The sequence below is a fragment of the Myotis daubentonii genome, chromosome 1 (assembly GCF_963259705.1).
Source record: "Myotis daubentonii chromosome 1, mMyoDau2.1, whole genome shotgun sequence".
Classification (NCBI taxonomy): domain Eukaryota; kingdom Metazoa; phylum Chordata; class Mammalia; order Chiroptera; family Vespertilionidae; genus Myotis; species Myotis daubentonii.
Window position 1 is genome coordinate 184,169,010 of NC_081840.1, and position 24,690 is coordinate 184,193,699.

A 24,690-nucleotide genomic window follows, 5' to 3' on the forward strand; every position below is an offset into this window, starting at 1 on the left:
CATCCCAACACTACCTTATCCTCTCCAGAGGAATTCTGGACCCACTGACATATATAATACGAAAGTGGGACTGACAAATTCTGTGTCTTTAGCATGGCACTCACAAAACATCATTTAAAATTATTATAAATTTGGCATCTGTGTTGAGCTTTACAATTTACAAAGTATTTTTACCTAACAATTTTAATCCTCATAACAACCCTATGAAGTATTGTCTCCCTCTCACAGAAATGGAAACCAAGGCACAGGGAATTTAAATAAGTTGCTCAAGATCACAAAGAAAGTGGTAAAGCCAGGACCCAACCTCCAAATGGTGAACATCACATCACCTAAGGGCTTAGTGAGATATTGGAGGGCTGGACAATCTTTAAAAAACAGAGTTAGTCACCTTGTCCCAGGAAGAGCATAACAATTTGTTCAGTAGTCTTCCCCAGGAGTGATGATTTGTGGTGGTTTCTAACTACTTCTTACCCGGGCTGCTTAATTTCCACCTGTAGTTAGAATTCCTGTGTTAACTCTGGGGCCAACTGGACTGCACATGAGAAGGAATTTAAGCCTCGTCTAGCAGTATCTCAGGAGACAGCTTCAAGACAAACTCTTGGCTAGTTGTGTGCTCATCTTGAGCCTCAAGTCCCCATGCAATCCCCCAGTTCTCAGGGCCTCCTCCCTTTGATACCAATTTCCCTCCAGACTGGAGCCTGGCCTTGTTAATGTTCAATAACTCACAAACAGGTGGTATTGAGAGCAAATGGCCAGGGAAGGCAGGTAGAGAGGTTTTATCTGACAGGGCAGAGCAGGCCCTTCCCCCTGCACTAGGCACTAACACAGAAGGGACGGGCATCAGGCAGGAGTTTGGCAGGTCCTGGGGCGGCCAAGCCAGGCCAGGCCAGCCTAGGCAGGAAATACTCTGTGAGCTGTACATCACCTCTTGTCCCCCCTCCCACTGCAACCCCACCACACCAAGCATGGGAAAGGCACAGAACCATGACACAGTGAGGGTAGTGGGCTGTGACCCCAAGTCACGCATCCAGCTGCAGATCCAGCTGCAGATCAGTGGCCTTCGGCCCAGCCAGCCCTGGCTCAGTAGGGGAGGCGGTCTCTTCTCACTATGGCATTCCAGCTGCTAGTGGTGAAGAGGTAACCATGGGAACCATCACAAAGAGCTTAAAGTTGAGGAAAGAGGCTGGAGGCGACAGGGAGGCAGAGAGGGACTTCAAGTGACAATCCTGCAATTCTAACTTTAGCCATGCACATTGATTTTGAGTCCGAATACGAGACAAGTGGAGCCTGCACACGGTGAAGCAGCTTCGAAAGGTCAGAGACAACCACAGAACTAAGACCTTCCTAGGTTCTTCCTCCAGCTTTCTTCTTCCTCCTTCAGCCAGCAGGGCCCTAAAAGAATTCTGTCTGCCAGTAATTTTGCCCTGAGATGATGGGGGTCACTTGGATGGACAGAACTTCAAATACACACAGTCACATTCCTTCAAATGCAGAGCTGCAAGACCAAAGGGGGTCCCCCCTTTCCCTCTAGCGTCGTTCAGTCCATCGCCTCCGACAGCACCCCCTTGCATGCTGGGGGCTTCTCTGGTGGGTCTGTAAACAGACCTGCACCCCTTGGGGCTGAGGAAGGGATCCTGAGACGGGCTGTCTAGCCGCACTGCAAGGAGAGGCTGGGGTGTCCAGAATGCGGTACAGAGCCTCTTAGTGGGACCCCGTGAAAGGGCTCAGATCTAAACAGGAAATCATGTCTGTATATTTAACCACATCCCCCCCCCCCCCCCAGGATCTACACATTACTTTAATAAACGGCCAAGGTGACTTCTTAAATCTTCATCACATCGATAGAGTTCTCCACCTACCACCTAGGACTTACTTTTCATTTTTATTTATTTATTTTGTTAATCCTCACCCGAGGATATTCTTTCCGTTGATTTTGAGAGGGGGGGAGAGACACAGAGGGAGAAACATCGATGTGAGAGAGACACATCGATTGACTCGCAACCGAGGCATGCGGCCCTGAATGGAATAGAACCCAGGACCTTTCAGTCCGAGGGCCGATGCCCTATCCACTAAGCCAAACCGGCTGGGACTGGGATTTATATTTTTACTTAAAGTTTTCTAGCTCGGGTTTCACCAGAATCTGGGAGTTGAGGAAATGCCAGTGGAAATAGGGAATATCCTGGGTCAACAGTTTACTTTGCCTCGGACTATGCCAGGGTTCGGGGACACATTCCTCCCCTTGGCGTCCTTGTGGAAACCAAGATAATATGGCATCTATGTCAGTCCCTAAATGGGCTTCACAAAGTCTAGGCCAACCTAAGAGGCCATCCGGTTCTGCACATTTTTGTTCACCAACTAACTTCTTAATTAGAGTCTCTGGGGTAGGGGGGGAAGGAGAATGTCAGAGAGTCAGTGACAGGCGGAATTTTGAGGGTTGGGGGAAGAATGTGACAAGTTCATTAGCACCTCTCCTGCAAACATGCGTCCACCCACCCCCAAAGCAATAAGGTACTAAGTAGACCCATAACCATTTAAGAACACACTCAGGAGTCATCAATTCCTCCACCACCAGTGTTCACTTGCAGGCAGCCCAAAAAGGAGGGAGGGCACTTGTCAATGTTCCTTTCTCCTTGCAGTTATTAAATAAAAAATAATTTTACCTAAAAGAAAAAACTAACTGACATCTATTATGAACCTCCTCTGGTGAGAGGCAAGGTCTTGTTAGGTTCCAATCCTGGCACCTCCATGCCTAACCTCAGCTGTGTTGGTTTCCTCACCTTTAAAAGCAGATAGTAATAGTGCCTACCTCATGGGAGGGTGAGGAAGATACAAGTTTCAGACAGTTCGCCCCTCTTAGCAAATACTCAATACACATTGGAAGTTAACACCCACCAGGTGTTAAGCTAGTTATCTTTACATGTATTTTGTCACTTAATCCTTATAACAGCCTTCATCTGATAAGTATTAATACCTCTGTGAAGATATTTTTATCACCGTTTTGCAGATGAGGAAACTCGGATTTAAGGAATTTAAGAACTTAACCTAAATTGCCCGTAGGTGGTGGAACTCAGATGCTAACCTAAGTCATCCTGGCTCCACAGTCCAAGACCTTTCCATGACACTAAATTGCCTATGTACATAAGGTCATTTTGTTGTTGCTGCTGTTATCTTTAGTAATGAATACCAAGAGAACACATTAGCAAAAGACTCTGATGTTTACGAAAATAGTGTCAATGAAAAAGAACCAGGATTTTAAACTTCCACAACAAGCAAGAGGCTTAAAAAAAAAAAAAAAGAAGGGCCCTAAACGGTTTGGCTCAGTAGATAGAGTGTCAGCCTGCGGACTCAAGGGTCCCAGGTTCGATTTTGGTCAAGGGCATGTACCTTGGTTGCGGGCACATCCCCAGTAGGGAGTGTGCAGGAGGCAGCTGATGGATGTTTCTCTCTCATCGATGTTTCTAACTCTATCCCTCTCCCTTCCTCTCTGTAAAAAAATCAATAAAATATGTTAAAAAAAAAAAAAAGACGGGGGTGGGGGCTGGGGGGAGACAACCCTCTGCCCTGACAAATATTTCAAGAGAAATGGATACACATTTATACTAAGTCAGGGCAGGGCGTCTATGAATCCTTGAGTGTAAAACAGGGGTCCTCAAACTTTTTAAACAGGGGGCCAGTTCACTGTCTCTCAGACCGTTGGAGAGCCGGACTATAGTTTAAAAAAAAAACTATGAACAAATTCCTATGCACACTGCACATATCTTATTTTGAAGTAAAAAAACAAAACGGGAACAAATACAATATTTGTATTTGCATGTGGCCTGCGGGCCGTAGTTTGAGGACCCCTGGTGTAAAATATCTTCCTATTCATCGCTGAATTCCAGAGGCCATTAAAATGTTCTCAGAAAATGGTTCATGTTTACTGAATGAATTAAACCAACCCAACAACAAAATGCCTCTGCTGGAGCTGGCAAAGTATGGGAAACATCTTTGGCAAACACTCTATTGAACTAAATAATAACTGAAGCTCGACCAGCTGGTCTGGCTCAGTGGTTGAGCGTCGACCTATGAATCAGGAGGTCATGGTTCGATTCTCAATTAGGGCACATGCCCGGGTTGCTGGCTTGATCCCCAGTGTGGGGCGAGTAAGAGGCAGCTGATCAATGATTCTTTCTCATCACTGATCTTTCTATATCTCTCTCCCTTTCCCTTCCTCTTGAAATCAATAAAATATTTGAAAAAAAATTGAAGCTTAATAGATTAAGTAAACTCCTGTATTTTATTTATCACTCTGTCCAAAGTATTTTGCTGAAAATTCAAGTTGTATAATTATAAAAACAAAATTATAATTTTTTTTATAAAGCACAATATTGGTTTGATGCAGAGATCAAGAGTTGTTTTCCACCTTTGGAAGAAAATATAATATGTAACCCTTTCACCTAGGTTCCCAGAGGATGATGTGAGCCTAGTTCAGCTTCAACTAGTATCCTTAAATCAGTCGTCAAAAATTCCCTATTTCCTGGGCTGCCTCCTACACAGTAAATGTTTGCCGGGTGGGTATTTCTTCTCTTTGGGATTTACTTGTGCTGTCAAAGCAAAGCCCCAGTGGTATTTTGACCAGGTAGGCAAGAACTATAAATTTAAATTCCCTACAACCTCAAAAAAAGGACCCATTATAAAAGAAGATACACATAATGCTCAGGCTATCATCTATCTATCTATCTATCTATCTATCTATCTATCTATCTATCTATCTATCATCTATCTATCTATCTATCTATCTATCTATCTATCTATCTAAAAGCCTAACCAACGGTTACGACCGCAACAGCTGGAATGACTGGTCGACCAGTTGCTATGATGCGCACTGACCACCAGGGGGCAGACACTCAATGCAGGAGCTGCCAGTGTGCTCCCACAGCCAACCTCCCGTGGCCCCTTCCCCCTCCTCCCCCCCACCAGCCAACCTCCTGCGGTCCCTCCCCGCAGCTGGCCAGCCCCCCCGGCAAACTGGCCAGCCAACCTTCTGCAGTCCCTTCCCCCTGCCAGCTGCACCCCCCCCCCCCCCCCCGCCATAGGCCCCAATTGCAGGCCAGACTGAGGGACTCTAGTTGATTAATATGTTTCAAAGTCCTTGGTAATATTAAATAAGATGGCTTTCACAAAAAGTACATTTTATCATCAACACCGAAACCACATATTATATTTATCACAGTGCATGATTAGCTGACATTTATTGAGTTCTGACTAAGCTGAACACTTTCATTATCTAACTTAATCCTCACAATAACCCTATGACGATGTTTTATTGCTGTCCAATGGCTTCAGGCTCAGAGGCATTTAACAACTTGCCCAAGGTTAATATTCACCTAGAGACAGAGATGGGATGTGTACCCTTGTCTATCTCTAGGACCCAAGCTGTTCTAATTGTATCTACGCTTTGCATACAATAAAATGCATAGGTCTTAAGTGTTTGTTTCAATGGCTTTTGATCATTGTGGGTATTTATATAACCATAACTAAAAAAAAGACATAGCACATTTCCACAGCTCCAGAAAATCTCTTCTTACTGCTGTCCAGTCAATCCTCCCTCCCCCAGAGGCAAGCACCATCTGCAGTCATAGATTAGTTCTGCCCATTCTAGTACTTCAGAAATAGAATTGCTTCTGTCTCTAGATTCTTTCAGTTTAACACAATGGTTCTGGGATTCATCCAGGTGTTCATGCCTTTTGATTACTGAGTAAGCATTTCATTGTATGGATGTACCACAGTTTATCCATTTTCCTGTTGATGAACCTTGGGAGGTTCCCAGTTGTTGACAATTATAAGGCTGTTATGAACATTCTTTATAAGTCATTTTGTGCACATTTGTTTTCCTCTATCTTGGGTAAACATCTAGGTGTGGAAATGGTGGGTCATGGGGTTGGTGTCTGTTTAACTTACCACAAACCTAAGTTCTTAACTCTGTACTCTACTCCCTCAGAAATGCCCTAGTCCGTGGTAGCCACATGCGGCTCTTTGGCCCCTCGAGTGTGGCTCTTCCTAAGCCTTAGGCGTACCCTAATTAAGTTACTAACAACGTACCTACCTATACAGTTTAAGTTTAAAAAAATTTGGCTCTCAAAAGAAATTTCAATCGTTGTACTGTTGATATTTGGCTCAGTTGACTAATGAGTTTGCCGACCACTGCCCTAGCTTATTAACATGTTTGATTTCCCCTCTTCTATAACAAGTTCCCTGAGGGCAAAGGTCCCATTTCCAGTTCCTGGGCTGCCCCCTACACAGTACATGTTTGCTGAACAAATGAAATGACCATTTTGTTCATACTGTATTCCTGTCCCTTCTTTAGGCGTTACTATAGCAAAAGGAAATATGCTTGGCATGCACGGAAACACATGACAAGCTGGAGGGGGTGAAGTGGAGGCACTCCTCACGCATTCAAGCAGGGTGACAAACCGTCCAGCCAGGAGGCGCGTGGCTTCCCACTTTCTTTTCGACAGAACCTTTCCTAGAGAGTGAACCCCCCCAGTGATCCTGCAGGAAGAAAGAGGGGTGGCTGCGCCCGATCAAGTGACACTATGGAAAGGGAGGAAGGTGTCACTGCAATTGAGGTCACACAGTGGTTAGAATTACAGGATCCTTCTGGCGAACAGGAGGGCAGAGGAAGCAGCAAGCCATGAAACGCTGACCTTCTGAATGAAGCCAGCAACACAGCAGCACTGCTGGAGCCCGGGGAAGGAACAGCCTCCCACAGAAGTTACAGAGACACTTGGTTTTGGTAAAAGTGCCACATGGCTTCTACATTGAAAATGAAAAGTCAAGAATACATTTTGAGGAGAAAGTAAAATGTTAATGTCAAAAGTAGAGAAAGGTCTCAGGGATACAACATCCTTAGCTCAGAGGTTTATCATGCTACACCCCTTCCTGCCCAATTGAGGCAGAACTTTTAATCCCCATGAATCAATTCATTCATTTACTTTAAATCACAGAACTTACACTGTATTTAACCTATAACTTCTTAGAAGGTAACGGAATCATTACTGATATTTTATTCATCAACAGAAAAGGTTGGACAAGTCCTAAGGGTAATTTTAACCCTATCTTACCAAAAAAATAAAAGGAATATTTGTTTTTACATAAATCAAAACAGGACATTGCCTCATACTGGACTCAGATGCTATGGGGCAATTGTTTTCTTTGGTCCCAGGTTATGGAGGACTGAAATAAGTTTAGGATTCCTCCATCTGGATCCTGATAGGGGCCCTAGTCTTCCTTTATCCAGGCAGAACTGCACTGAAGCCATCCTAGACAGATGGATGTTTATTCTACTCTCAAAATCTCCAGGGAAGAGAATTCTCTACAACATCCCTTGGTAACCTTCTCCAGGGTTTTATCAAGCACACGGTGAGGAAGTTCTGATGTAGAAACCAATAAAAATATTAACTCTATGAGCCTAGCTCCAAGCACTGGGAAGAAGGATGTATTTGCTTGGGCACTTTGCCTTTCATGGTAGAGAGACGTATTTACAAAACAAGCTACGCAAACAGAAACCATTTGTCAGGAACAGATGTGGGGAGTTGGTTCAAGAGGAACTGCCACAATAAATTCTGTTCCATGTGAATAAGTTATTGTTGGTTATAACATTTTTTTAAAGTACAAATTTACTTCCTTGGCAATGACTAGATTTACTGCCTGGCCAGGTTTGTTCGCAATTTAAAAAAAAAAAATGTCCCTAGCTCAAAGTTTTCAAATGCCTGGGCTTCTGTGTAAAACGAGGCCTTAGCAAACAGAACATAAATGTTATTGTTAAGGATGACTTTGCTTCTTTCTCATTTCTGTATAGTCTACCTTTCACCATCCGGGGGAAAAAAGATATCGTAAAAGACAAAAATTGCCATCAGAATTAATTAAAATGCAAAACGACTTCTTGTGAAATGATTTGGGGGAAGATTTAGCCATTGGTCTGACCATCATGCTTTTGATTGAAAATGATCACTTAACTAGCCTGTCCATCTTAACAACAGAAATAGAAAAATATTTCCTGTTGCACCTGGTATCTCACTGCCATCTCTCCATGGAGATTTCATGCATGAGGGCAACCATTGGCTGCCAGTCCAAAAGTGCACCACCACCGCACTACGATCTGAACGCAAACAACAAACCGGTAATGCTAAAGTACACGAGAGAAAGGGACAGACACACCCCACGCGCCCCCGCCCCCACAGGATGCTCCATGGACTGAAATTTCATAAGCTCTCATCCTCCAGCCAGGCACGTGTCCGGTATAATTTCATTTCCATGATTTAAGTGTCCCTACATGACCATGAAAAACACCTTTAAAAAATCTGCTTTAAGATCTGCAACAAGTGAGGGGGGAAGGGGAGGGGGGAGGGGAAGGGGCAGGCACGCCCTTCCCAGCACATTTGGGGCCTTTCCTACAGAAACGAATCCAGTACAATGAAGAAAGTTAGGTCGTTCTGAACTCAGTGGGAGCCGTCGTGGGCAGCCATTTATCAAAATTAAAACATTTCACAGGTCATTTCTTCTGAAAAGTGTTCTTGCTGTCAATAATCGGCAATTACGTTCTTCTTGGCGCAGCAGTTTCTGCCTCCCTAGTAAAAACCCAAGGCCCAGAGCGTCCGGAGACCCTCGGAGCGGAGCGCGCCACCTGCCCCGCGCCGAGCCGGCCACCCATCCTCCCAGACCCGGTCTCCAAGTCGCCGCCGGGACCGAAATAGAAACCCTTTTAGAAAGCAGGCGGCGGGACACCCTCCCTCCCTCCAAGGCAGCAATGTGCCCCGGCCGGCCGCGCCCGCCGCCGGCCCCGGGGAGCGGACCCCGCCCCGCACTCACCACCGCCGCTCGCGGGACTCCAGGCCGACGCCAAGTTCAAACCTCGCCGGCGCGCGGTGGAGGCGGCGCGGGGCATGGCCGGCGGGGCTCGGCGGCGCTCAACAATGGGGGGCTCGGCCGCGCCCAGAGCCTCCGCGCCGGGCTCCAGCGGCTGCGGCTACGGCGGGCGCGGGGCGCGCAGCTCGGCGGCCTGAATCCGGGCTCCGGAGACCCGGGGGGTGCGGGCGCCGACGGCCACGCCTCCCCGCCGCGGGGGCGCACCGGCGGGGCCGCGCGCTCGGCGCTCGCCACCAGGTAATCCCACAGGCAGCCTCGGCGATTGGCCCGCGCTCCGGCCGGCATTTGCATGCCAATGGCAGGGAGGGCTCCCCGCGGTTTGAAAACCGAGTCCGGGCGGGAGGCGGCCGGCTCCCCGCGGGTCCTCCCCGTCCCGACGCACACACGGCCAGTCCCTTCCTTACCGGGTCGCAGTCACAAAGGTGCCTAACTCTTCCCCCGCCGCTTCCGCAATGGGGAGGAATCCAAAAAAGCAAAACACCAACTTTAAGAAGCCCGCGCTCGCTTTTCGGGGGCTCTACAGTTAGCAATTGATCAAATGAAGCATGAATGAAGCAAGGTAAAAAGTTCACAGCTTAAAAAAAAAAAAAGCTCACATTACAAGGAAAATAGCCATCCCTTTTCTCCTTATGTCCTCTTTCCAGTGGGAGTCACCGGGAGAGACCGGGGTCGCCGCTGACCGGGTGAAATTGTTGAAACCTTTCTTCCAGCCCTTTGGTTTCCTTGAGCATCATCGCTAGACGAGAGACAGGTGATTGGTTCAGTGGTCGCGACGGTGATCCTTGGGGAGATACTGGATTCAGTTTTGGAAACTTTGGGGTCTTAGACACAGTTATATCTGTTTTGCATTTCTGATCAGGGTGCCCAGTTATTCTTAAGGAAGGTGGGGGGCTATTTTCATTTCATCTTTCTTCAAAGGCTCTTCCAGCCTCTTTCAATGGAGGTAAGAATTTTTTTTTCCCCCTCAGAGAGTACCTGTCTTAATGGCTTTCATATGTCAGCTGCAGAAATTAAAATGACTAGAAGATTTGAAAGTGGCTTTATTTCTTCTTTTTTTAAAAAAAATATATTTTATTGATTTTTTACAGAGAGGAAGGGAGAGAGATAGAGAGTTAGAAACATCGATGAGAGAGAAACATCGATCAGCTGCCTCCTGCACATCTCCCACTGGGGATGTGCCCGCAACCCAGGCACATGCCCCTGACCGGAATCGAACCTGGGACCCTTCAGTCCGCAGGCCGACGCTCCATCCATTGAGCCAAACCGGTTTCGGCTATTTCTTCTTAATCCTGTAGAATCTCTGTTGTTAAAAATCTCAGGTTCCATATTTAAGGCAATAAATATCCATATAGACACACAAAAAAGAGAATGCCTAATTAGGTAGGAATAAGAAAACTCAGTTCCCCTACAGTTGATCCCACTTGTCTTTACTTGGCTGTGCAACCACTAAATAAACCTCTTTACTGATATTTTCATGGGCAGGCTCTACCCCACCCCGTACAGTATTATCCCCCTTAAAATTGTATTTTATTTTCAACGGTATCGCAAGCACATACAAACCCATACACACACCTGTGACACAGTCAGTGGGGTTCCTGCACACATGGTTGTTAGGCATGGGAAGCAGGGAGGCTAATGTTGACTGTCCTAGTGGGAACCCAGTGTTGGGGGAAGGCAGGTGATGTGCAAAACTGAAACTGTAAAGAAGCCGTCAGCCCTTACAGTTTAGAAAGCACTGTGCGCTCTCTCTCTCTCACACTGTGGAGGGAGTAAGTCTTCACCGAGGACCAGGCAGAGCTCTGGAAGCAGAGACGTAAGACCTCGGTCCTGCTGCTGCTGCATCTTGTTTTCTCAGCGCTCAGGGTCAGGTGAACTCTCCTAAGGGTGGACCAGATCCCCCTATTCCTGTGTGAAGCATCACTTCAAATTGATGATTGAAAACACACGTTGGGTTGAAATCTAAGCTCACACACAGCCTGTATTATACCAGTGAAACCCATCATTGGGCTGCCATTGTACCACAGACTCTGGAAATTACTTTTTACTTGGATCTGTAGCTTAGAAGCATCATCAGGTTTTTGTAGATGAAAGGAAAACAGCCTGTCTTGTGGGATCAAAGGTGAGAATGGAAATGAAGAAATCTCCACAGCAATACAAAGTTATGCTAACATCTCTCTCCGTGAGCTAGGGGCAAGAACATATAGTGTGCTTTCTTTTTTAAGTGGGTATTTGGTTTTAATGTGAACATTACATAACTTCTAATGTAATATTCACTTCAATAAGTACTTTGACTTTTTGAACAACTCACAGCAAAATGTAAAAAATAAGTGAACAACCATACTGGTAAATAAAATGTTAAAACAGAAATTTAAAGTAAGAAAAGATTTAAGATCATGCCAAACCTGAGAAATAATTTATTTCATGAAGTGGTGATTGTAACATAAAGGGGAAAACACTATAATTTCTTTCATTTTTTTTCAGGGTAAGTCTTTACTTAACATCATCAACAGGTTTTGTGACTTTAAGCAAAACAACATTTAACAAAACCAATTTGACTGTAGGCTTATGGATATAAACAAGAATTCAGTTCCTATAGCATCTCATTAAAGATATAACAAAATGACTTTATTTGAGGACCTGATGCATTTAGTCTTTTCAATCATCTTTTATCCTCCATCACGGTCCTTTCCCATAAATGGCCCAGCGAGCCCCTGGTCCTCTGAGCTAACGCCTTCCTCACCCTCTCTCCTTATGAAAAGCATTTGCTGTTTCTGGCAACTGGCTCATATGGACAAGAGCACCTCTATGTTTTCTATTGTTCTTTGTGGCCTCAGGATTAAGTTCGCGGGTGAAAGGCCGTTAGGCAACCTGGCTGTTATCCAGAAATCTACTTGGACTCTTACAGAGGTCAGAACCCAAGGAAAAGGGGGCAGGACTAGGTTCGTGAAAGTTCACTCACTCTTTGGGCCACTGTACATGTTAGTACAGCTCTCAATTGCAGTGCAGATGGCCTTGTGGGCCAGATTTAGCAGCCTGTGTCAAAACTTTATTGGACTAACAGAAGCAAACAGGAAGAAGAAAACAACAACAAAACTAGCAGAAGAAAACTCCAAGGGATAGCTTCAGAGGGTGAAGGCAGTCAGCAAGCTTTTGTCCTCACGGAGGCACAGGAGACAAGGACATGTTCAGTGCTGTGGGGGTCAATGATATTTGTTATCAGAGGGATTTCTGTAATGTGGAATAAAAAAGCTTTCAGACAAAAATGTAATAGAAGGGTGTAAAATTCCAGAAGTTATCTGATTTATAAAACGCCATCTTGGATGACAATGTCTAGAAGGTAAATAAAAAGTCGTAGGGCATCGACCAGGACCTCATCAGTCATGGAAACCAGCTTCACAAAAGAAGCCTGCAGGAACACATCAAAGACGACATGAAATCATTCAAAGGGAAACTTGAAGAACAGAGACCAGAAAAAGTAAAGCCTTGTATGACAGGGGCTGCAGAACAGATCGATCACATCTTTGCCAATTTCAAAACCGACCACTTCTTTATTGGAGACAACATGAGTCCAGATGGCACGGTTGCTCTGCCGGACCCCCGTGAGGATGGTGTGACCCCACATGTGATTCTCTTTAAGGATGGTTCAGAAATGGAAAAATGTTAACAAATTTGGCAATTTGACCTATCACCTGTCATCATAACTGGCTGCTGTTTTTCATCCCCACACCAGGACAGGACAAATGGGACGGATGTTATCCTGAGCTCCTCATTTATTTGGACTGTGATTTATCTGGAGCGGAGGCATTGTTTTTAAGAAGAAACATGTCATGTAGGCTGTCTAAAATTCAAATGCATTTAAACTAAAAAAAAATCAGGGGGGCTGCATTGGCTGATAACAACTGTCGGCCGGTCTGGTCACTGCCCCTGTTTGCAGGGGAGCCCCACTTGTTATTGCTGTGTCACCAATGACGTTACACCCTTTTTTTTTTTTCTGGACACAGGAATTAATGTCTATGGTTAGAATAATCTGACACTATAATGTAAAGAGAGTTCAATTCTGGACATGATTTAGCTAATACCACTAAACTTTCAATTCCACGTATATTTTCGTTGACAGGATATTATTCAGGAAGTTCCAAAATAAGTTAAGATAAGGAAACGTTCCCATTGGCCCTTTTTACCCCTCCTCCTTCTCTTTCTTTAACTCACCTTGACCCATTTCAATTCAAACACCATCTACTGGGCACCTGCTAAGTGCCAGGCTTTAGGGCTATCAAGATGGAGTGGGACCTCGCCCCAACTTCAAGGAGTGCAAGATTTAACTCAAAATCTCAGACATCTAAAGAAGTGATTGCAATACCATGTGATAAGGAAAGTAGAGTGTGGTTGGTGGTCAAGAGCTTGCTGCCTGTGTGCAATTTAACTGATCTCACTATGCCTCAGTTTTTCCTTTGTAAAATAAGAATAATTATACCTCCCATAGATTTTTACAGAGATTATATGAGCTATTCATTGTGTGTGTGTGTCTGGAGGGCAGGAGTAATAGTCAGATATTAACTGTTCTTATTCCTTCCGTTGAATTTCCTCATACTCCTGTTTTTCCTCCTAATCTGTAACATTCATTGACCAAGGAAGGGATGACTCAGCAGAACTCATATAACAAAGGAATCCAGGCATAAGACTTAAGATCTGGAAGAAAACTCAATTAGAGCTAGTTTTTCTCCCCAACAGACGTAACAGTTTTCCAGGGCTAATGAAGGACAAGGAGAGGCAGAGGAGGGAAGAGAAGGGGCTTTAGAAGCTGGAGCCGTTCTGAGTCCTACATGGGGCCAGATGGGAGCTCCAGATAGGCTTAGGGATTTGAAAGCAGAAAGTCTGTGAGCACTGACACCATGCAAGGGTCCAGAGAGCTGGCTCAGTCCCAGAGTTGCTGGGAACCCAGCATACAGTAGGAGTCAAAGAAATGTCTGTGCCGTGCACCGAGGCAGGAGAGCCTCCCACTCGCCACCAATCCTCCCAACCCAGAGGGTCCCGGAGAGGCAGGATGTATCTGGTAAAGCCATGCGGTCACAGGTGCCCCACAGACTGAGACGCTGCAGACACAACTATCCCAGCTCGGATGGTGACTAAACACCAGCATGGTGTCTCCATGGCGACATGGAGACCAATGGTGCAACTTCCCCCAGCCTGCCTACCACACACACACACACACACACACACACACACACACACACACCCTAGACTCTGCCTAAACTTCTCAGCTCAGCTGCAACCCCAGGAGCTGGGGGAGATGCTGAGTTGGCTGGTAGTAAGTTTCTGTCTCCTGGCTGAATGAGGTCTTAACACATAAACTGTCGATTTTTTAAAAAGAAACAGTTACATTTCTTTCATAATTGTGTTTGTGGCTCAAGATTTGTGCCCACCAAACAGCACATGGTAGCTATTTTAATTTCATTTTTGTTCTATGTACTGGTAGCAAACAGAAGAGAAAATATTTATGTCCAGGAAGGGTGTAGAGAAGATGTTTGGGAGAAGTCTTGAAGGATGAACATGAGCTTACTGGGGTTAAGAGGAGGGGGGTTGGGAAGGTCGGGCCGAAAGTTTGAAGGCCCTGAAGCATAAAAATTCCCAGGCCAATTGTGGAGCTGCAAGTACCATGGCCAGTGCCTGGGCAGGTGGCAAACGAAGTAGATGGAGGCAGGTGAAGGTAGGAAGCCTCTTGGACCACCTTTGGGATGTAGGCTTTATCTTGTAGGTGGTGAGAAATCATGAAAAGTTTACGCCAGTGCCATGATCAGATCTGTGCCTTCAGGAAGTCACACTGAGGGCATGTGAAGATGGCTTGATGTTGACCACATGCCTAATGTGGAATCCCACTCCTGTTAAGAGTGCAGTCTCTTGCCGTAACCGGTTTGGCTCAGTGGATATAGCGTCGGCCTGCAGACTGAAAGGTCCCAGGTTCGATTCCGGTCAAGGGCATGTACCTTGGTTGCGGGCACATCCCCAGTAGGGGGTGTGCAGGAGGCAGCTGATCGATGTTTCTCTCTCATCAATGTTTCTAGCTCTCTATCTCTCTCCCTTCCTCTCTGAAAAAAATCAGTAAGAGTGCGGTCTCTGGGAGCATAATGCTTAGATCCTGGTCACAGAAACTACCATGTGACCTTGGGCCGGTCAAGAACCTTCTCCATCAGCTTACTCAACCGTAAAATGACTAAAAATTGACCTGTGTTTCAGATGTAATACTTTATATGAAGCACTTAGAATGATGCCTGTTACAAAATAAGTGCTTATTGAATTTTAGCTCTTATTAATTAGACTGCACTTAAAATCACTGTTAACTCTGTATGGGAGAGAATGATGATTATGTCAGAAAATTATAGTAAATTCTTCAACTCATGTATTCATTTAAATCTTGGTCACTGAGCAGAATTTCAGGTAAGAAAATCCACTTTGTAAATTCACTTGTAAAAGGCTCAGGTCAAGCTTCAGTTCAAACCACTACACCCACCTCACCTGTTTAAAAGTGATTGTAGCTGTTCGTGCTGGAGAGAGTGGTTTTCCTTTTTTAACCCTGAAGCTCAGAACAGGGCTGGTGTGAACTCCTAACAGCTGCCACCTCTCATTAGTGGCAGCAACCTTCTGGATGAAGGTGAAGTGCACTTGGTATGTGAAGGTCATTTGACTCTTGGAAAAAGACATGTGATCTGGGTGACAATGAGTGCTGACAGCCAGAATCCTGAAAGGTAAAACTCTACAAGTGACAGGTCCTTAACAGCATGAGTTCAACTGGAGTGTACTCAAATTCCGGTATGTCCTTGTCATGGGGGAGAATGTGCGCTGGGAACGTGGGGAGACGGTGTGGGCAAGGGCAGACAGGGTGAGCCAGCCAGCATTCCCAACCCAACCTGTGCCTGAGCACAAGTGTGCCCATTACTTTCTATTAATGGAAGTATTTTAATTAATGGTGTCCAAGAAGTGTAAGAATTGAGAATTGAAATATTTTTTAGGACATAGTCCAATACGTTCTGATGGAAGCAGAACCCCTTTTTCTTCTTTCTAGAAGAATATTCATATATAACTGAAGATACAGATGAAGATAAATAAGAATTTGGGGGAGGTGTGAGGAATAGAGATGAAATTCAGTGCAATTCCTGTCATTGATCTGCAACTTGTATTTTAACAAAAATTGCTTTCCTGAAAGCCTGCGTGAGGATTGGGTGGGAAGAGAGAAGAGCTATTGAAACAGTGCTGGAGAGAAGAGATTAAAAGAGAGGAGTCCGGGGAGAGCAGACCTGGCATGGACACACCTGTATGCCAGGAGGGTTTTAAAATCAGCCTGAGGTGTGTGAATCTAATCCCATGTGCCACATCTGGAGAGAGCAGATCTGGAAATGGATGGTTATAAATGGACATACAAATTGAACAAATGATTTACCTGTAGAAATCTGTCTTAATGACTACACAAGTACCATGTTATTCCACTGCTTACAAAGCTATGACCTACTTGTTGTAAAGACCTGCTTCCCTTACCAAGATAACTCATCAAAGACACCGATAATTTCTCCATAACAAGACACAGCATCAACAAAACCAAAATTACTTCTTTTGCTAAAGCTCATTGATTTGGCACTTCTGGTCTTTGCATCGTATCGGCATTTCCGGCCTTTCACAAAGGACATCTTATTCATTGTACCCACAACATCAAGACACCTATTCTCTTGGCTAGGTTTCTTCCTAAGACGCTGTTATATGAAGTCTTGACTCCATATAAATATTTAAAATATTTACGTGGCATTAACATTGTCCCACACTGCTTTAAGAACAGCCCAAGGTGTTACAGAGGCATCACTTCAAGAAATAAAAACAAGTTGCCAGGGTAAAACTAATGGGTATTTTTGAAATATAAATGAGTTACTTTGATGATTAACTGCTACTGAAGCTTAGACAATAGGATATTTAATGTCTACATATTTTTTCAAAAAGAGTTAAGTCCTATTTGGAGCTTTGGGCTTAAAAACCACACACCTTACCTTCATTTGTAAACCTAACTTTGAAAATAAATTTTCCACTAGCTACTTGGAAGCTTCATTGGTCTTAAGTATTAGCTTCTCTGGCTCTCAGAAGAATAGCAGGGAAATTAAAGGTAGCTCCTGTTTACTTCTTGGCAGTCTCACTTTATTGACTTAAAGAAGCCAATTCCTCTCCCCTTATCCTTTCAAAACCACAAACAATTTGCTTTTAAAAAAGATTCTGGCCACCAAGTATCATGACAATAGTTATTTTTTTTTAGGATCTCTTTGATTTGCCTGAAGTTACACAGTTATATTTTATACTCTTAACATGTAGATTCAAGCACTGATACATTTCTTTACTTTTTTCAGCTTATTTGCTTTTAAGCACAGCTTTCTCCCAGTCGGTGTTTAGGAAACTGTCCTACTCTAAGCCGGATGTCAGTGTTATTCCGCATACTTTAGTGCTCTTACCTAGGAACCAGATAAGATGGTAGAGAAAATTTATTTTTAAAGTTCTTGTAGCCAGTACCTTTGGGAGATGTCCAAAGTATGCTTGTATTAGCCAGAGGCAAGAAGATAGCAGGGCCCTGGGCAGAGTCTGCAGGCTTCAGGCTGTCGTGTCTGGTGGTAGACCAGGAAGAGCTGAGCCACAGCCTATCAGGAATAACAGCCGCCATTTATTTTGTGCCCCGTGTTTGTCCTATACCACGTCTGGGGCTTTACATACCTTATTTCTGATTTTTACAATAACACTTCAAGGTACCTCTGAGCAGTCCCATTTTATTTGGAGAGAAAACGAAACTCGGATTTTAAGTAACTTACTAAGCCCCAACAGTACAGAAGGGGCAGAATGAAGAATTAAAAGGTCTGCCCGACTCCAAAGCCCATGCCTTGTTCATATGTCACCCTGGCTGACCAAGATAACACTGCAGGTTACACGACGTTAGTAAGAAGACTCGTTTTTGTTGTCTCCTGGAGGGGGAAGGAAACTGGACACATCCTCTCTGTAGGCAAAGACTTACTTCATTGCCATTCAGAGAAAGCTACTTAAAAACCCACTTTGCGCCCTAACTGGTTTGGCTCAATGGATAGAGCGTTGGCCTGCGGACTGAAGGGTCCTGGGTTCGATTCCAGTCAAAGGCATGTACCTTGGTTGCAGGCACATCCCCAGTAGGGGGCGTGCAGGAGGCAGCTGATCGATGTTTCTCTCTCATCGATGTTTCTAACTCTCTATCCCTCTCCCTTCCTCTCTGTAAAAAACCAATACAATATATTTCAAACAAACAAACAAACAAACAAACAAACAAACAAACAAACAAAAGCCCCACTTTGCCTCATCACTCTAAGGGAGATGAGCAAAGTCCCAGATGTCCCCAGAATGATCTTTTCCCTCTGTAAATGGAAATTTCATGTTAGTATATTTTATTGATTTCAGAGAGGAAGGGAGAGGGGGAGACAGATGGAAACATCAAAGATAAGAATCATTGATTGGCCACCTCCCACACACCACACAGGGGATTCAGCCTGCAACACAGGCATGTGCCCCGACGGGGAATCGAACCATGACCTCCAGGTTCATAGGTCAACACTCAACCATGGAGCCGTGCCAGCTGGGATTTATTTACTCTTAAAAACTGTGCCTTTTCCCCAATGAAGGGCCCTTAACTTTACCTGATTCCATCCGTCTTACCTCAGCTATAAGGAGAGAATTTCTCTAGCTACCTTTAGTGAGTCCAATAATTACCATTTACAAGCATGCCCTGGTTTCCCTCCTAGGCACTTTACTCACATGTTCCTTTGTCTGGGTTGCGATTCCTTCCTCAACCCCAATCTCTACTAAGGAAATTCTAGCCCTTCTCCTCGGACCTGGAAAATGTATTCCTTTCCTAGTGCCTATAAAATGTTTTCCATTCTCAAGGAAACTTCTCTGATCCTTAACCTAAAGCAATTTCTCTCTCCTCTGAATTCTTAAAAATACATTATTCAATCATCCACTATAGCCCTTATCCATTTTACCTTAAATAGAGCTACTGGTGCCATTCAAATAGAAACCTCCCCTCCTAGACTAAAAGTGTTTCATGAACAGGGACCACGCCCCGATTACCTCTGATGCCCATGTGCAGAGCACATGTCAGTACTGACTCGGTTAATGCTCTTTGACCATCATCTCATTGTTTGAGTCCAGGTGGTTCTTGTCTCTCTTTGTTTATGTAAGTCCCAATCTTTCAAGACTTTCCCCCTAACGCTTTAGCTATTTCTCCCCCCAAATTTATGAACTAAATTTTGGTGCTTATTGTATATGGCTTTAAAGTATTGTTTGTTCTGTTATTGGAATGCCCTGTATTCCCTATGGAGCTACTCCTGGGTGAATGTCTGGGTGATGTTATTAACGACAACTTCATTTATCGAATGCTGTGCCTCAAGCACTCTGCTGAGTGCTTCATTTCCTTTATTCTACCCCTTACAGAACTTTAGGGTCCCTTGACTTTGATCCTCAGCCTGTATCAGCCCTCAGCCTTCTTTGCTGTAACATACTCCAGGTTTTTGATACGTGGATGGTAAGATCCCAGAGTGCAGGGAGCACATCTTTAGTACTCATCTGGGAACCTACAGTGTCGAGTGCAGTCATGGTAGAGAATAGATCTCTAATAAATGTCCCACCAGCGCTTTGGAACTGCTGAGTTCACAAAACAAAAAACGCTTTAAAACCTGTTTTTAGAAATATCAGTGGTAATCGCGTGTTACTAATTATCAAGCCAGAACCCTTCCTCAATCAGTATTGGAACTGCCAGACTAAGAACTCTGCTATTTTTCTTGTAAAGCTAGCATGAGATCCCCACTCTTCATTAAATGACTGTGTTTTGGGCAAAAGGATGAAAGCCTGTGCGAAGCATCTTTACTCTGAGCTTCCCTCCCACTCTCGGCCTGTACCCAGCCTTGTTCAGCTCTGGTCTATGCTCACATGTGTGTCTGAAGGGAGCGTTGGTCTCCCCTTCACGCACTGGAATGAAAAGATCTGATGGGAACTTAAAAGCTCCCCCACAGGAAACTGTCTGGGCCCGTGATTTACATCCCTGGTTTTCTTATTAACGAACTGCCAGGCTTCAGAAAACTGGAGCCAACCCAAGTGGGGACCCTGGCAGCTGGTGTGAAACGTGAGACCAGAGACCAGCGTGTCACAGCCGTGGCGGCGGGAGTGGGGGGAATGGGGTGGCTGGGTGGGTAGGAGGTAATGGCTTCTGGAAGTTTGACGGGAAAGGAGGATAGCTCTCTGTGGTCAGAGGGGAACTCTCCTTTGATCCCCATGTTAGGGGAGAGTCGGAGAGGCCAGGCTGCTAGAGGTTCAAGGACAGGATTTGTTTCCTCTGTCACTTATCTTAGAGTGCGCAGGAGAGAGCGGAAGATAAGTAACCTGGAGAACAGTGATCTTGGAAAACAGGTATCTTTTATGTTACATAAAAAACACAACGTTTTTGACTTCCTACCATATGAGATAATGAGGACATTCTACAGAATCAGAAGAGTTCATCTTTTCAATTTTAATTTAAAAACAACAGTAAAGTGGGGGCTGGGAAGCTGTTCGGTGGGCATACAGTTTCAGTCCTACAAGAAGAAAAAGTCTGCAGAATTCTTACACAATAATGTGAACATACTTAACACTACCGAACTGTCACTTTATAAAGGTCAAGATGGTACATTTTATGTTATGTGCTTTTTTTTTTAACCACAATTAAAAACGTGAAAAACTTAAAACATTAAAAAACAAATAAGAAAAGAGAGAGAGAGAGAGAGAGAGAGAGCGAGAATGGCCAAATACCTTCTGAAGAGGAAAATACATTACTATTCCTTCGGCTGTTATTTCATCCCCTCTCCTCCCTTTTTTTCTCTTAGCAAGCTGCCTTACAGTTACATGTAAGCATCTTTTCTCTTTATGTGGCCAAAAGGGGGAAAAGGAAAAAGATGTAAGAGTTTGCAGAAGTAGAGAGGAAAAGCGTGAGTCTTCCGCTCTTTCTGAACCACTGGCCAACAGAATATTTTAAAAATTGCACGCCTAGTGGATAATGGCAAAAGATGCTTTGAAGTCCAAACAACAGGCTCTAGAAAGTCCTTACTACTTGATTCCAAATCAAAAGTCTGATAGCCGGAGAGCTAACAGGTGAGGACAGTTGTGCCAACAGGCAAAATAAGGAACTTAAGAATCCCAATCCAATTCCCTTCCCAATTCTTCTTCCTGTCCCCAACCCCATCCCATTTTTTTCTTCCTTCTCCAGGCGGGAGGCTAAGCTGTTTGTATGGCTGCGTTGATTTTAGGGAAGGGACTGTTTTTCAGTGTGGCCTGGTTTAGAGTGTTTTCTTTTGGAGATGGGTGTTTGTTGATCAAAGGGACAAACAACAAATGTTGTTTTAATTTATGCTTCCTTGAGTTCTGCAAATTTAAGGGGAAGGCTTTTTTATTGGAGGCAATGAGGCAGAATCCTCTTAATGGCAAGGATATTTTCTCACCAAATTAAAGCCCATGTGTGCTTAAAAAAATAATGAAATAAAAGTAGCTTTTCTTTGGAGAGTAAATAAATTTTAAAGCAGGAAACTTCCCACACAGTTTGTGCTTACTGAGCTCATAATACAGGCAGGGGAGGGAGGTAAACAGGGCATTTTCTTTCCTTTGTCCCTAACTTGAAAAAACAGGATAATTTACAGTCAGAAGAATCTGATCAAAACATCTAAGACATATGACTGCTGAAACAATAATCTTAAATGCCAACAATAGGGATAGATTTTTTCCCCTGTTTTATTTCTCTCTGAATATATATTACCTTAGTTTGTTTTAGCCAAATGAGCTCAGCTTTGTATGAATATCACTTCATTAATATTAGTCCCATGTATGCAATTAGACCAGAGAATCTTGCTCTGCTTATTTTTAAAAGAAGAATAAAACACCTTGACTTTTTCACTGTATCCTTAAGGGAAGCAGTGCATAGAGCTCCTATTTCTCAGATCAGCTCTCTGAAAAACACTCTTTCTCTTAAGAATGGAGGCCATGGCATCACATCTATACATATAAAAGCCTAATATGCAAATTGTCCCCACAGGAGTTTGACTGGGAGCCCAGGGGGTCAATTGCTTGCTATGACATGCGCTGACCACCAGGTGGTAGCGCGGAATGAAGGAAGGCCCAGCCAGCAGCCAGCAGCAGGGGAAGGGAGGCCCCGGCTGGCAGCCAGAAGGCCCGATCGGCCCTGATCGCCAGCCAGGTCCAGGGACCCTACCCATGCATGAAATTCGTGCACCGGGCCGCTAGTAAATAATAACTCAATGCCAACTAAACCTGTCTCCCTCTAGATGTTTCTTTTTGGGTGTTTATTCATCCAGCATGCATGTATTATTGAGCAACTACTATGCCTTGGGCTCGATATGATGGAATCTGTCTGAAAGGCTGGAGTAAGCTATCCTAAACCAGAACTGACAAATTATGGGAGGGCTCTAAACTGAAGTCTAGAGATTGAATGGGAGTTGGCTGGGGGAAAAAGAATGGAGGAAAGGGAGCCCAGCAAGACCCAGGAAGGAGAAGAAACTAGCATGACTGAGAGTGCAAAGGAGGAAGTGGCTAAGGGGGCGGACACAGCATGGACACATGCAGGTCTGGTCAGGTCCTGGTTGGGAATTTGAAGCTTATCCAAAGGCAATGGGAAGGTATTGGAAGATTTTAGGCAGAGGGACAGGATCAGGTTTGTGCTCTAAAAGGATCACTTTGCCATTTGTACTGAGTGAGGCCAGAACGTTCTCCAGCTTTTTTTTAAAAAAATATTTTTATTGATTTTAGAGAGGAAGAGAGGGATAGAGAAATAGAAACATCAATGATGAGAGAGAATCACTGATCGGCTGCCTCCTGCATGCCCCCTACTGGTGATCAAGCCCGCAACCCAGGCATGTGCCCCTGGCCAGAATCGAACCCAGGACCCTTCAGTCCGCAGGCCGACGCTCTATCCATTGAGCCAAACCAGCTTTAAGAGACACTGGGTATCACTGGATTTTTCTTAAACTCTAGACATACAATGCAGCAAATTGCTCTTTCTTTTCTGTTTTAGCAATACCACCTTATATCCATCAACACTTAAGCCCCAAAGTCTCCTATAACATTAGTTCTTTTCCTGGTGATCTGTAGGGTCCTGAAAGTGGCCCTGTTCTGTTTGGCTTTGTGATGAAAGTGGTCGGTGGGACTTCCTAATGCCCTGGAAGCTTTCTGTCGTATGTCAGGGCAGGCAGCTGTGCGCTGACACCGTGGAATTGCCCGGGCAGCGCTTATCAGGGCGAAGTTATGAAACGGGGTCAGGATGTCTCACCTGATGGTGGAGAGGAAGATTAGATAGACACCAGCAAACAGAAGAGAGAGGTTGAAAGGCAGGGGCAAGCACTGTCCCCTCTGTTAACTTGCATCTCTCTCTCTCTCAAACACATCACTGCTCTCCACATAGGAACAGAGCAGGCAACTCATGGAAAATACCAGAACAGGGTAATGTTTTCACTCTCCCAGGCTCATGAGAGACTGATAAGAATTGCCAGGGATTAAGATAATAAAGTCAGAAAGCTTCAATAGTCGTAAACATCAGGAAACACCATTTCAATCATAAAAGATGTGGCAAAAACCAGCCAAGTCCACAGAAGAGTCCAGCACCCCTGGCAAGGCCCCGGCCCTCACAACTGCTGGGGAAGGGAGCCATCTGGGCCTTCACAGACCCTCCCTCCTCAGAATGGCCATCTCTTCTGTCGGCTCCAAGCTCTGGGCCCAGGGTGCTGAGGGAATGCCACAGCTTCCTGGAATGCCCTCCCAGATGCCCCACCCTCAACTGGTATGGAAGGTGGGACAAGAAATTAAACACAGGCTATCAATGGCAGAAAGATAGGAGATCAATAAAAAAACAAACCCCATGGATCCCAGCCAGGCCACACGGCACAAGTAAGCGCCTCACTTGCAGACTTGAGGTGGTTCCACTAATATGAGGCCAAAGGGCAGAGGCTCATTTCTGCTCCAGGCGCTCGAGGTCCTGCTATCTAGGCAACAGCGCTGCCCCCCTGTTTCTGGATGGCACTGGCATCCCAGCTGAGAGCCGCATAAGCCTTGACCCCTCTTTGAGGGGAGATCCTTCCCTCCAAGTCAAGGATTCTCCCTCCAGGCTGAACCTCCTGGAAAGCTTTGAAAACCAGAGGCTCAGGACCAATCCCCCCCAAACTGAATCAGACTATTGGGAATGATGCCCGGCACTGTTATCGTTAAAGACTCTGATGTGCAGCTAAGTTTGAGAATCATAGCTGTCAGTCAACTCGGGATTCTAGCTGCAGAGACTCAAGAAGAATTATTAATCAACAACTTACTGCATACATTTCTTAAGGCTATACAGAGGTTCCTCCAAAGAAATACAACTTAAAGAAGCTGTATTAGTTAGCTAGGGCTGCCATAACCAAATCCCACAAACTGGGTGACTTGAACAACAGAAATTACTTGTCTCAAAATTCTGGAAGCTGGAAGTTCAAGATCAAGATGTCACCAGCTTTGGTTTCTCCTGAGGCCTCTCTCCTTAGCTTGCAGATGGTCATCTTTTTACTGTGTCCTCATGTGGCCTATCCTCTGTGGGCATCCCTAGTGCCTCTTTGTATGTCCAATATTTTTCTTTTTATAAGGACACTACTGATATTGAACTAGGGCCCACCCTAAAGGTCTCATTGGAACTTAATCACATCTTCTCCAAATACAATCACATTCTGAGGTACTTGA

General features: G+C 44.7%; 1 protein-coding gene across 9 annotated transcripts in view; it reads right to left on the reverse strand.

The window, feature by feature from the left end:
• Window positions 1–24,690, reverse strand: part of SHROOM3 (shroom family member 3) — a 283,531-nt gene that overhangs the window by 69,825 nt on the left and 189,016 nt on the right. The window contains exon 2 of one of the 9 annotated variants that reach the window (XM_059667978.1): window positions 17,449–17,573. The exons of 6 other annotated variants lie outside the window; for them this stretch is intronic. Coding sequence is in view for 1 of the 3 variants with exons in the window: in XM_059667952.1 (XP_059523935.1) it covers window positions 9,504–9,523 (20 nt within the window). In the remaining 2 variants the exon portion in view is untranslated. Of the gene's footprint in view, window positions 1–8,850; window positions 9,101–9,503; window positions 9,632–17,448; window positions 17,574–24,690 lie in introns of those variants that run through there. 2 more of the 9 variants (XM_059667952.1, XM_059667995.1) reach the window with 2 other exon arrangements.